Source organism: Quercus suber, unplaced genomic scaffold (assembly GCF_002906115.3).
Source record: "Quercus suber isolate HL8 unplaced genomic scaffold, Cork oak 2.0 scaffold_235, whole genome shotgun sequence".
Classification (NCBI taxonomy): domain Eukaryota; kingdom Viridiplantae; phylum Streptophyta; class Magnoliopsida; order Fagales; family Fagaceae; genus Quercus; species Quercus suber.
The window spans coordinates 64273-77936 of record NW_027069692.1 but is presented as its reverse complement, the minus strand read 5'-3'; the positions used below and the strand labels follow the sequence as shown (position 1 = coordinate 77936).

Here is a 13664-nt window from a genome sequence, read left to right as displayed (position 1 = left end):
GATCCATGTATAGCAGCGTGTCGTTTTTTATTTTTAAATTCTTCGTCAATTTTCTTCTTGGTCAGAATAAATTGTTTTCTATTTGGTCTTGTAATATGTTTCTTGGTCAGCATGTTCTTTTTTTGTGTTTGAAGTGCATGTCAGCCTCTCTTTAAAAAAAAGGTAAGGTGGCTTACCAATCACTTCTTTCAAACCTCACAAAAGTAGGAGTTTTGTGCATTAGACATTTTTTAAAAATAAATAAATAAACTGCCGTTGTTTTCTTGGTTGTAATATGCACACTGTTTGGGTTAAAAGTTTAAACTGCATGCCCTTGTGATGTAGAACAGACAGCACATGCCTTCCTTGAACAGCAGGGGCGCAGGAAGTCACAACGCAAGATCAAAGGGGGGTGCCAGTAGGGGCATCGGGGTAACAGTGTCGGAATTGCATGAAATTTGGCAGGTTGAAGGGAAACGACGTTCTGATCCAGATTCATATGCTATGAAAGTCGCCAAAATTTAGGCGAATTCCTTCATTAAGGCCCCGATAACAGTGTTTTTGCTATTTATAGTAATATTTGTTTTTCTTTAATAACTTTTAGTTTAAAAGTCAGAATAAGGTCCCGTCTGTTTTGGGACGACTCTTAAGGTCAGTAGTTTATGATTCTGCAGTTAACTCAATTTTGCCATTTTTGGTAAAATTCGGTAATTTTGTCCCCTAATTGCTTAATTAGCGCGAATTAGGGTTTTAAATGTTTTTTTTTAGTATTTATATGTTTTGTAGCCGTCAGAGGCAAATTAGACTATTATCAATAAACACAGACTTTTGTCAAATTTTCTTCTGGTGGATTCCAGTTTTATCTCCTTGTGGATTCAGGGAAACCCCTCGTGGATTCGAGGTTTACTACCAGAAACTAACAGTTTAGTTTCTGTTCCATCAAGAGAGCATCGTGTGTGTTTCTCTTCAGGCTTCCGCGACATCACCTTGAACAATTCTGGTTCCACATGTTGTGAATCACACCCTTTCTCTAAACTAGATTTTAATTTTGGTAATTACATGCTGTTGTCGTTTCTGAAAATAAGATGAAGTTCTTGTAACTTGTAAGGTGCATACCACTTTAAACTATATGTCGATTTATCCAAGAGAAATAATCACTTGCATATATTCATGCAAAGAAGAGAGAAAAAACTCTTTGTTTGAATCCACGTAAAAACATAAATCATAGATGAGTTGGAATTATCAAAACAAAAATCAGATACTTTTCTGAAGCCCTAGAATTGGAAGTGCAATTTATTCCTCAAATCCAAAGTATGTAGGGGAACAGAACTATTTTAAGAAATGACTCTTAAATAGAAATACTAATTTCAAATCTATAGCGACAATTTTAAAACACCGTAATAGCTCTCTATTGTCGCAGTTTCTTAAAGCGTCACAGTAGGATGTTTATAGCAGTGATTTAAAGAACGCTGACGTTAAACTACCGTAATAAGTTAACTTATAGTGGCGGTTTTCAAAATCGGAAAAAAAATGCGGCTGTAGAACCAGTTTTTTTTAGTGCTTCAGAATATAGCCAAATGACAAAGTTTAGCTACAAAATCGATTGTATCCTTAAGCTACAAACTCACTCAATATCTTTTTATTGGAGGTGAATTTTGACAAATCCACAATTGGATTACATCTTCTTCTTATATTCTCCATGTTTGCAAAATTTCAAGTAAATTAAAGATCAATAGTTATGTCATCAATAAATTTTTAAATTACAAGTTTTTGTAATTTAAAATTATGCATAAAATATAAGATTATAGATTATATAGTAAATAATATCCGATTGACACAAAAATTGTCATGTGTATTAAGAGTGTAAAGAACATATAATTCAACGGTTAGATTTTCAAAATATGCAGTAATATTTATTTTATTGAGTAAGTTTGTAGCCTAAAGTTACAACTAATTTTGTAGTTAAACTTTGTCCATAACGAAATGTTAGAGCTTTTTGGTTGCTTGAACGGTCTTCTATGGAAAACGTATTGCAAATTTGCAATTAACCTTTTTTTTTTTTTTTTTTTTTTGCAATTAACCTTTGAACGATGAAATACAACTTGTACTCCCAGCACGATCCACAAATGAAGTTAATGCTGCAATCAACTGATGACATGCCCCTAAATTTTGGTTTTACGGGAAAAGTACGCTTAATTATTTATAGGCTAATAAAATTCCTCTCTCTCGCTCTCTCTTTCTCTACTTACACCCGTTTAAGAATGGACCTTGCAGTAATTATTGTAAAATATTAATGGATGACTCAAATTCTGAATTCTAAAAGTTTTTCCCGCTTGGTCCTCCCTTCTACTCCTCTCTTCATCTTTATTTATTCTTCTATCTTGTTCTGTAATTCCCTTTGTCTACTTCAGGGGAACAGTGCCAAACCTGAGGAGCTACATGAAATAATTAGAGCCGGGGCAATGGACTGAAGCTGCATGAGGACTGGGGAACTACTCCTGCTGCAATAGACAATTGTTTGACTGTTGGGACCATTATGACATTCAGGCACTACTTTTTTTTTTTTTTTCTTTTTAGTAATATTTCTTTTCCAATTATTTGAAACATTTTGAGTTTTATATGACTTACAAACTTTCTTCATATCTATTGATTTTGACAGGTTAATATCCACACTGACACCTTGAATGAATCGATTTGTAGAACATACTATTGCTTCATTTAAAGGAAGAACTATTCATGCCTATCACAGGTACAAGTTTCCTTCTGCCCACACCACCAACCAAAAATAAAAAGGAAAGAAAATGTTTTTCGAATCTTCTATGATTAAGTATCATGGTCATTAGGTATTATGATAATAATAATAATAAATAAATAAATAAAACCTAAAGTGTATCAAGAACTACACTATTTATTTATTTTAGCAAATTTCTTTCTTGATGTAGCACGGAGGGAAGTTTATTATAGAGGAGTAAAAAGATTGATAGCTAAGGCCTAGTTTGTTGTCAAAGTGGCTAAAATTTGACATCTTGGCCCTGTTGTCATATCGGGAGTATTTCCCATCCCTATCATCCTTTCAAGTTGTCATGACTTATATAATGATTGATTGCAGCATTCTCATGTGATTACAAGATCTTTCTCTTGTGAACAGGACATAATAAGTTCATCTACTCTATTACTTTTGGCCTTGCTTCAACTTTTCCATCTTTTAATACAATTTTTTTAACTTTCTCGTATATTTTGGACAGTGAAGGTGCTGGTGGTGGTCATGCTCCAGAATCATCAAAGTGTGGTGTGAAACATGTCCTGCCATCATCTACAAACCCACACGCCTTATACTTCCAACACTATAGACGAGCATCTTGACATGCTGGTATGAGAAATAATAGAAGAATTGATTCAGTATGCATTATGGTGTTCAATTCTCATTTTGGTATGCATTCATACAGATGGTCTGCCATCACCTTGATAAGGACATTCCAGAAGATGTAGCATTTGCTGATCAAGGATAAGAGCTGAAACAATTGCTGCAGAAGATATTTTGCATGATATGGGGGAATTAGCATCATATCTCTGATTCCCAAGCTATGGGTCGCATTGGAGAGGTTAATAATTCCTTTTTTAAGAGAATTTTTTCCCTGAGTTTTGTTTAATAACTTGTTTTGTACTTAATTGATACTAGTAAATTCTATCTGATAAATCTGGGAGCCAAACCTTAAAAACCATGAGATCTGGTACTTTTTTTTTTTTTTTGATAATTGGAAAGGGAGGATTTGAACCCCGGATGTTTCCTTTAGAGTTAGTTGAGCCTACAAGGCTCTTGGCCGAGACCTGTACTTGATAGTGAGCATTGAGTCATTCTAATTGATAAGATATGATAGGGCTGCTTTTAAGCTGCTAAGATCTAAATCTAGAGACAGACATGGGTGCCAAATAGACATGACACTGTCCCTTAAAAGAGACAAATCCTAGTAGGGATGATGAAGACGGCGAGGAACACTGAAGAAAAATGATGGCTTGTTGCCCAGAATCTATTTTTTACAATTATGATCTTAGTTGCAAGTAATAATGCATATTAACATTCTCTGAGTGCCATCCAACCCATGAATTCTTCATAATGTTTGTTCTTTTAGTCTTCACTTGGTTGGGACATATTTTCTTATTTTATGATGCTAAGCTCAGGTTTTGCCACTCTTTTCTTGCCAGGTGATAACAGAACTTGGCAAACCGCCCAAAAATGAAGTTACAAAGAGGGCCGATTGATCTAGTGAACAGACAATGACAACCTTCGTATCAAACGATATGTTGCAAAATACACTATAAATCCGCAATAGCTAATGGGTTTCTCAATATGTTGGTTCGTTGAGGTATCTGGTTAATATCTCTGAGCTCAAACAATGTGAGCTACACAAAAGTATAAACAACCAATTGCTTTTATGGGTTATGTATTTCATGGATTACAGTAGCAAATGGGCAGAAAAGGCATACATTCGCTTACATTATTGTCTCCACCATTGTCTCCAATATAGAAATCCCATCTACTTCACACTAATTGATGTTTATACTTTTATCAGATCATGCAAATATAGTGTCTGCCCCACTAATTCTGTTAAATTTACATTTTATAACTTAGTAGATGTGACCATGAGATTCTGGATAATCTGGAAAAATGTAACATTGTAATTGAATTTAAGATTAAGTTGAGCAAAAATCCCTTTATGAGTTTTGAGGTTGGGAATTAGGCCGATCTTGTATTATGGAAGCCGTCTTTCTTTGGGGCAAAACCAGAAATGATAATAAAAGGTGGTGCAGTTGCATGGGCTGATATGGGTGATCCAAATGCAAGCATTCCCACACCTGAACCGGTAAAGTTTGCTACTACTTCTATACTCTGGATCATGTTATGTGGCAGAGCATTATTTTGAATTCCTCATATTATGATGATGACTGCATAAATGGAAATCTATGGTGCAAATTAGAATCTTCTCATTGTTGGGTTAGAATCTTAACATGCCTCTTGATGATAATTCTCATCTGAAGTGCTGGTTGTGCTTACCTTTATGAGTTCAAACTAATTTTAAGCAAAAATCAAACATTTTTAAATAATTGTAACCATTAAAATGTCTCATATACTTACCGACAAGCTAAAATATTTATAATTTATATTGCTTAGAAAAATCTTGCTGTAAATAACCCCAGATAAATGGCATCAAGTTCCTTTGATTAGTTTAAGACAATCATTTTTCAGGTAATGATGAGGCCTATGTTTGGAGCATTTGGCAAGGCTGGAAGTGCTCACTCCATTGCTTTTGTCAGCAAGGCATGGATCTCTCTCTCTCCCTTCTTTCCTTTTTCCCTCTCTTTCTTCTTTGTAAGTAACATTTTTTTCTATTTTATCCATACAACAGGCAGCTTTAGATGATGGAGTTAAGGCCAAGTATGGACTCAGCAAAAGAGTAGAAGCTGTTGCAATGTCAGAAAACTAACCAAATCTGACATGAAGCTCAACGATGCCCTTCAAACATTACAGTGGATCCAGAGACATACACAGTGACAGCAGACGGAGAAGTTCTTACCTGCACTGCAGCCACCACGGTTCCTCTTTCTCGAAACTACTTCCTCTTTTAAGGCATTGATAATATCTCTAAGTTTCTATCATTTTATGTATTTTAAAGTAAATTTAGCAAACTGAAACAAATAATAATCCTTCCAAATATGAATGAAATAGCACTCTCATAATTGTGGTCTTTGAGTAGTGACGACTCTAGGAATTTTTTTAGGGTAGTCACTTAGAAATTTAAATTACCACAATATTTTTCTTGGTACAATTTTTTAAGGAAAAATAAAATTAGAAATTATTTTTATTGAATAAGTTGAACGACTATAAATTTTATCTTTTTGTTTTATAATAGGCATTTTGTTGAATAATTTGTTCACTTCTTGTTGCTTGGTCTTGTCTTGTTTTTGTTTGGTTTATGTTTGTTGTTATTTGGGCTAATATTTTTTGTTGTTATTGGTGGGTAAAAAAATAATATCAGTATTTGGCCCAAATTAAAATCAATAGCAGCTTACCACATTGGATTTGTTGCAAAATTATTGTGAAAATGTTGTGAATGTAGTAGCACTATTAATATTTATTAGATCCAATTTTTTGTAATTCTCAAGTCAGGGTGTTCAACATTTTTATTAGGTGGTCACAAACTCACAATAGGTTAGTTTAGCATATAATTTTTTTTTTTGACAAGTGTATATATATATATATATATATATACTTTGCCAATTAAGGTGGTCCTGTGACTATCCTGGCACTCTGCCTGGATGCATATTTTGACACTGAAAAAGCTATGAGTTGGCAAAGCACTAACCAGATTACTCCGTACGTGCACCACATTTGTTTTTGGAACTTGATTTGCAAGTATGTAGACACCCAACTATAAAAATGGTAGACATTATAGATATAGAATGGTAGCTTCTAATTCATGCTGTGCATGGAGTTTTTGTTTACATCAATGCTAGTACATAAAAATAAGCACATGAGAAAGTATTAATATCTAAAAAATTAAGAAAGTAACTTTTTTTTTTTTTTTTTGAGGAAGAAGACATTAATTTATTAATCAAAGTTGGTGAAATCTGCCTGAGCTACATTGTAAATTTGTGGTGGAGCTTCCTCCATCCACACGGCAAAATTTGAAACATTCCTAGCATACCTAGCTAGATTGTGAGTAATCATATTACCTTCCTTCCTAATGTAAGAGTAATGTAATTGAGTAAAAGATGCGGAAATAAATTCTACATCTTGAAGAATCAAGGCGTAACTTGGGAGTAAATAATTTGTTTTGATTGATCACATTATACATATACAATCAAAACATTCCAAACTCGAGATTATGAGAAATATCTAATAAGTTCATCAAAAAAGAGAATATATCTAATAAAGTACTAATTCATTAGAGAGACATTAATAACACTAATTAAATTATGGATTTTAATATATATATATATATATATTAATTAAGATTTTAATAATTTTTTTTTTTTTTTGAGAATCAAGATTTTTATATTTAAAAATTGATATGTGATGAACTTTAATATATAATGTCAGTATAACATGAATGTTCTGACTTTTTGTTCGAAGAAAACATTAGCGGAAAGGTTCCTCAAAAAAAAAAAAAAGGCAGAAAGTTTTCCCGGTGGTGTTTTTTCAAATCATTTTGTTTAAGGAATAGAGTATAATTATCAGTGGGCTCAAGTGACATGCACCATCTGCCACTGCAAGTTGTGGTTCACAGTTCATGTTTCACTTTTAGGATGAGGGTAAAAATGTTTTTTTTTTTTTAAATTTTTTATTTTTTTTAAGGCAATTAAAATGATTGTTTGTTATTTTTCTAACAATTCCACAATCATTATGATGGTCTATATACTAATGGAATTCATAAACCACTCAATAACTCCAAATCAAACCTAAATACCTAATAATCCTTGTACAGTGCATTAAAGTTTCTTAAATTAGATGATACAGTGATGATGAAGTTTAGACTACTGCCAAAAATTAGATGATCAATCGAATCGTGTAAATGTGATAAATCCAGCCCAATGTTAAAAAAAGAAAAAAAAAAGAAGACATTTGACGTTAAGAATCTTAAGATGCATCCTAACAAGCATTAAGCTATCCTTAATCATCAATTTTATTTATTTTATTTTACAATAGTACACACATTTACCATTTGGTACTGAGCTGTAGGTATCCCGGTTAATCAACACTAATATAAACAGTGCGAATGCGTATTTTGTTTGGGACAAAATATCAAACACATTTATATATATATGTGTGTGTGTTACAGTATGTTGTATGCCACATTATGTGTAGTATAGGGTCAAAATCAAAGTTTTTGAATGGTCAATACGTCCAAAATATATGTCTTCTATCCATTGTAACTATCAAATTATCAAAAAAAATAATAGAATTTACTAACAAATTCAACAAAAAGAGTGGCCAAGACATATTTGATTAAAAAAAAGGAATTATCACCAAAAGGTGAAAATTTGAAAACATTGAACTGAGATGATCCGCAAAATTGTTGAACAGTCAAGAGACGTCCAAAATACAAGTCTCTCATCTCTATTATAACTATGAACTATCAAATTATCAAAAAGTTTTAGAATTTGCTAAGAAGTTCAACAAAAAGAGTAGCAGTTATAGAATTTGCTGAAATTTGGTCATTTTTTACTTCAAGGAGCATGTTTGTCTTGGTCTCCTTGCTGTGTGGCCTATTAAGTATTATCAACTATTAAGGTATGATAGCAGTTTCTCCTTTTTTCTTGCTGAAGGTATGCTAGCAGTTGACATACTTCCACTCTACATTTACAAATTCCATTCAAATGAAACACAATCTCTCTCTCTCCAAAGAATAGAAAAAGAACCTCTGCAATGTACCTACTGTAACACTGTACATTTCGCTTTCATAGTGTTCTATTATCTTGGCAGCAGGTGTGCAGGTGTAGGAATCCCAGTTAATGCTTTCTAAGTGGGAATATACAGCTTAATGGTTCATTTGGATTGAGGAGGAAGAGGGAGAGTAGAGTAAAGTTGACTAAATTTGACCCAAATTTAGCCTATTTTCAGTCAACTCTACTCTACTCTCCTTCGCTTTCCTTCCTTTCCCCTCAATCCAAACGGACCTTTAAGCTGGATCTCTGTGTAGCTAAATTGCATGCTGTTTTCCATTTTTGTACACAACCTTGATCCATGTATAGCAGCGTGTAGTTTTTTATTTTAAATTCTTCGTCAATTTTCTTCTTGGTCAGAATAAATTGTTTTCTATTTGGTCTTGTAATATGTTTCTTGGTCAGCATGTTCTTTTTTTGTGTTTGAAGTGCATGTCAGCCTCTCTTTAAAAAAAGGTAAGGTGGCTTACCAATCACTTCTTTCAAACCTCACAAAAGTAGGAGTTTTGTGCATTAGACATTTTTAAAAATAAATAAATAAACTGCCGCTGTTTCTTGGTTGTAATCTGCACACTGTTTGGGTTAAAAGTTTAAACTGCATGCCCATGAACAATTCTGGTTCCACATGTTGTGAATCACACCCTTTCTCTAAACTAGATTTTAATTTTGGTAATTACATGCTGTTGTCGTTTCTGAAAATAAGATGAAGTTCTTGTAACTTGTAAGGTGCATACCACTTTAAACTATATGTCGATTTATCCAAGAGAAATAATCACTTGCATATATTCATGCAAAGAAGAGAGAAAAAACTCTTTGCTTGAATCCACGTAAAAACATAAATCATAGATGAGTTGGAATTATCAAAACAAAAATCAGATACTTTTCTGAAGCCCTAGAATTGGAAGTGCAATTTATTCCTCAAATCCAAAGTATGTAGGGGAACAGAACTATTTTAAGAAATGACTCTTAAATAAAATACTAATTTCAAATCTATAGCGACAATTTTTAAAACACCGTAATAGCTCTCTATTGTCACAGTTTCTTAAAGTGTCACAGTAGGATGTTTATAGCAGTGATTTAAAGAACGCTGACGTTAAACTACCGTAATAAGTTAACTTATAATGGCGGTTTTCAAAATCGGAAAAAAAATGCGGCTGTAGAACCAGTTTTTTTTAGTGCTTCAGAATATAGCCAAATGACAAAGTTTAGCTACAAACTCACTCAATATCTTTTTATTGGAGGTGAATTTTAACAAATCCACAATTGGATTACATCTTCTTCTTATATTCTCCATGTTTGCAAAATTTCAAGTAAATTAAAGATCAATAGTTATGTCATCAATAAATTTTTAAATTACAAATTTAAATTACAAGTTTTTGTAATTTAAAATTATGCATAAAATATAAGATTATAGATTATATAGTAAATAATATCCGATTGACACAAAAATTGTCATGTGTATTAAGAGTGTAAAGAACATATAATTCAACGGTTAGATTTTCAAAATATGCAGTAATATTTATTTTATTGAGTGAGTTTATAGCCTAAAGTTATAACTAATTTTGTAGCTAAACTTTGTCCATAGCGAAATGTTAGAGCTTTGGTTGCTTGAACGGTCTTCTATGGAAAACGTATTGCAAATTTGCAATTAACCTTTTTTTTTTTTTTTTTTTGCAATTAACCTTTGAACGATGAAAATGGTCTAAGGTGCATCATGCGATTAAATGCTCACGGTTTTACAGACAAATTTTGACTTCGGTGTAACAGTTTACCCAGTAGTTTTCTGAAGATTGCACCCCAAAAATCGAGGTAGGCCACATGATCCATAAACCACTTTTAGTTAGCATCGAAGTATTTTCTTTTGGGACATTTTTTTTTTTCAAATGATAGCAAACAGAAAAAGGAAATTGCTGAGCAATATGGTTTTTTTTTTTTTTTAATGGGTTGAGAAGCAATATGTTAATATATATATATATATATATATATATATTTTTTTTTTTTGAGGAAGAATATGTTAATATATAAAGAAACCGATAAATAGTTTTTTTTTTTTTTTAAGTCCTCATTGAACATACCTTTTGAGAGTATGCAATTGCTGAGCTTTATTAGAGCATTCATAATTGGTATTGTATTTGCCAAATGTAAGGAAAATTTAGTATGTGAGGCCCAAAGTAACTCTCAGAATGCTAAACATGTAAAAATGTAAAAAATTTTGCCATAGTACTATAGTACCATCGTAAATATATGATGGTATTGTAACTGAATGGTATAAACAAATATAATTTTTTGATACTCTCTCTCATACTTTTTAATTGTCTCTCTCATACTTTCTAATTCCCTAAAATCTCTCTCTCCTCTCTCTCTCATTATTTATCTTCTCTTCTCTCTCCTCCTTCTCTCTTTCTCGTTTGCTCTCTCCTCTCTTCAGACCCAAACACCATCCTCCTCCCAAATCCAACATCACACATCAATGATCAAACCTAAACAAAACCACATTAGAGACAAAACACCAGATAGCAACCCAACCTAATTTTGAAATAGCAAAACCTGATTCAAAGGCAAAAACATTGGAGCTCGATTAGGCGGCAGAAATGGCAGAAGCGGCGTGAACAGCAAAAACGATGTGTGTCTTTTTGGGTAAAATTTTGAGACTGATTCGGTACAAGCTCAAGCTTCAGAGAGCCCTTCTATTTCCTAATGTGGGCGGGTTTGTGATTGATGTGGGCGTGGGTCAAGTGGTGCAACGACGGGAGAACATTATGACATCTAGGCACTACTTTTTTTTTTCTTTTTTCTTTTTAAGTAATATTTCTTTTCCAGTTATTTGAAACATTTTGAGTTTTATATGACTTACAAACTTTCTTCATATCTATTGATTTTGACAGGTTAATATCCACACTGACACCTTGAATGAATCAAGATTTGTAGAACATACTATTGCTTCATTTAAAGGAAGAACTATTCATGCCTATCACAGGTACAAGTTTCCTTCTGCCCACACCACCAACCAAAAATAAAAAGGAAAGAAAATGTTTTTCGAATCTTCTATGATTAAGTATCATGGTCATTAGGTATTATGTTAAATAATAATAATAATAAATAAATAAATAAAACCTAGAGTGTAATCAAGAACTACACTATTTATTTATTTTAGCAAATTTCTTTCTTGATGTAGCACGGAGGGAAGTTTAATTATAGAGGAGTAAAAAGTTATTGATAGCTAAGGCCCTAGTTGTTTTGTCAAAGTGGCTAATATTTGACATCTTGGCCCTGTTGGTCATATCGGGAGTATTTCCCATCCCTATCATCCCTTTCAAGTTGTCATGACTTAATATTATGATTGATTGCAGCATTCTCATGTGATTACAAGATCTTTCTCTTGTGAACAGGACATAATAAGTTCATCTACTCTATTACTTTTGGCCTTGCTTCAACTTTTCCATCTTTTAATACAATTTTATTAACTTTCTCAGTATATTTTGGACAGTGAAGGTGCTGGTGGTGGTCATGCTCCAGAGATCATCAAAGTGTGGTGTGAAACATGTCCTGCCATCATCTACAAACCCCACACGGCCTTATACTTCTAACACTATAGACGAGCATCTTGACATGCTGGTATGAGAAGATAGTAGAAGAATTGATTCAGTATGCATTATGGGTGTTCAATTCTCATTGTGGTATGCATTCATACAGATGGTCTGCCATCACCTTGATAAGGACATTCCAGAAGATGTAGCATTTGCTGAATCAAGGATAAGAGCTGAAACAATTGCTGCAGAAGATATTTTGCATGATATGGGGGAAATTAGCATCATATCATCTGATTCACAAGCTATGGGTCGCATTGGAGAGGTTAATAATTTCCTTTTTTAAGAGAATTTTTTCCCTTAGGGTTATTGTTTAAATAACTCTGTTTGTACTTAAATTGATACTAGTAACTTCTATCTGATAAATCTGGGAGCCAAACATTAAAAACCATGAGATCTGGTACTTTTTTTTTTTTATAATTGGAGGAGGGAGGATTTGAACCCTGAATGTTTCCTTTAGAGTTAGTTGAGCCTACAGGGCTCTTGGAGAGACCTGATACTTGATAGTGAGCATTTGGAGTCATTCTAATTGATAAGATATGATAGGGCTGCTTTTAAGCTGCTAAGATCTAAGAATCTTGAAGACAGACATGGGTGCCAAATAGACATGACACTGTCCCTTAAAACGAGACAAATCCTAGTAGTGATGTATGAAGACGGCCGACAGGAACACCTGAAGATAAAATGATGGCTTGTTGCCCAGACTCTATTTTTTACAATTATGATCTTACGTTGCAAGTTAATAATGCATATTAACATCCTCTGAGTGCGCATCCAACCCATGAATTCTCCATAATGTTTGTTCTTTTAGTCTTCACTTGGTTGGGACATATTTTCTTATTTTTTATGATGCTAGGCTCAGGTTTTGCTTACTCTTTTCTTGCCAGGTGATAAGCAGAACTTGGCAAACTGCCCATAAAATGAAGTTACAAAGAGGACCGAGTGATACTAGTGAATCAGACAATGACAACCTTCGTATCAAACGATATGTCGCAAAATACACTATAAATCCGGCAATAGCTAATGGGTTTTCTCAATATGTTGGTTCCGTCCAGGTATACTAGGTCTAATTATTTACTCACAATGTGAGCTACACAAAAGTATAAACAAGCAATTGCTTTTATGGGTTATGTATTTCATGGATTACAGTAGCAAATGGGCAGAAAGGCATACATCGCTTACATTATTTACTCACACCATTTGTCTCCAATATAGAAATCCATCCACTTCACGACTAATTGATGTTTATACTTTTATCAGATCATGCAAATATAGTCAACTGCCACCACTAATTCTGTTAAATTTTAACATTGTATTAATTAGTAGATGTGAACCATGAGATTCTGGATAATCTGGAAAAATTGTAACATTGTAATTAATATTAAGATTAATTGAAGCAAAAAATTTCTCCTTTTATAAGTGATTGTTTTTGCAGGTTGGGAAGTTGGCCGATCTTGTTTCATGGAAGCCGTCTTTCTTTGGGGCAAAACCAAAAATCCATATTCTATACGTTACTAAAAGCTGAAGCGTAGTATTTAATGGTATTACGCTCACATTGAGCCACATCATCAGCCACATCATCATTTTTTGTTTCCAATTTTTCTTATATATTTTTTAAAAATATTTTCTCACTTAAGATGACTTAAAAACTCCATT

The 13664-nt window shown here is 33.1% G+C and overlaps 1 protein-coding gene and 1 pseudogene across 1 annotated transcript; both read left to right on the top strand.

Annotated features, from left to right (window-relative positions):
* Window positions 1-2082: 2082 nt before the first annotated feature.
* On the top strand, window positions 2083-5715 carry LOC136070458 (urease-like; annotated as a pseudogene).
* Window positions 5716-11042: 5327 nt separating this feature from the next.
* LOC136070457 (urease-like) lies at window positions 11043-13288 on the top strand. The gene is given in 6 exon segments (XM_065780432.1): window positions 11043-11159; window positions 11307-11398; window positions 11909-11950; window positions 11952-12036; window positions 12115-12273; window positions 12896-13288. Coding segments are annotated over 6 exon segments (672 nt in total). The 3' UTR covers window positions 13073-13288.
* Window positions 13289-13664: the final 376 nt, after the last annotated feature.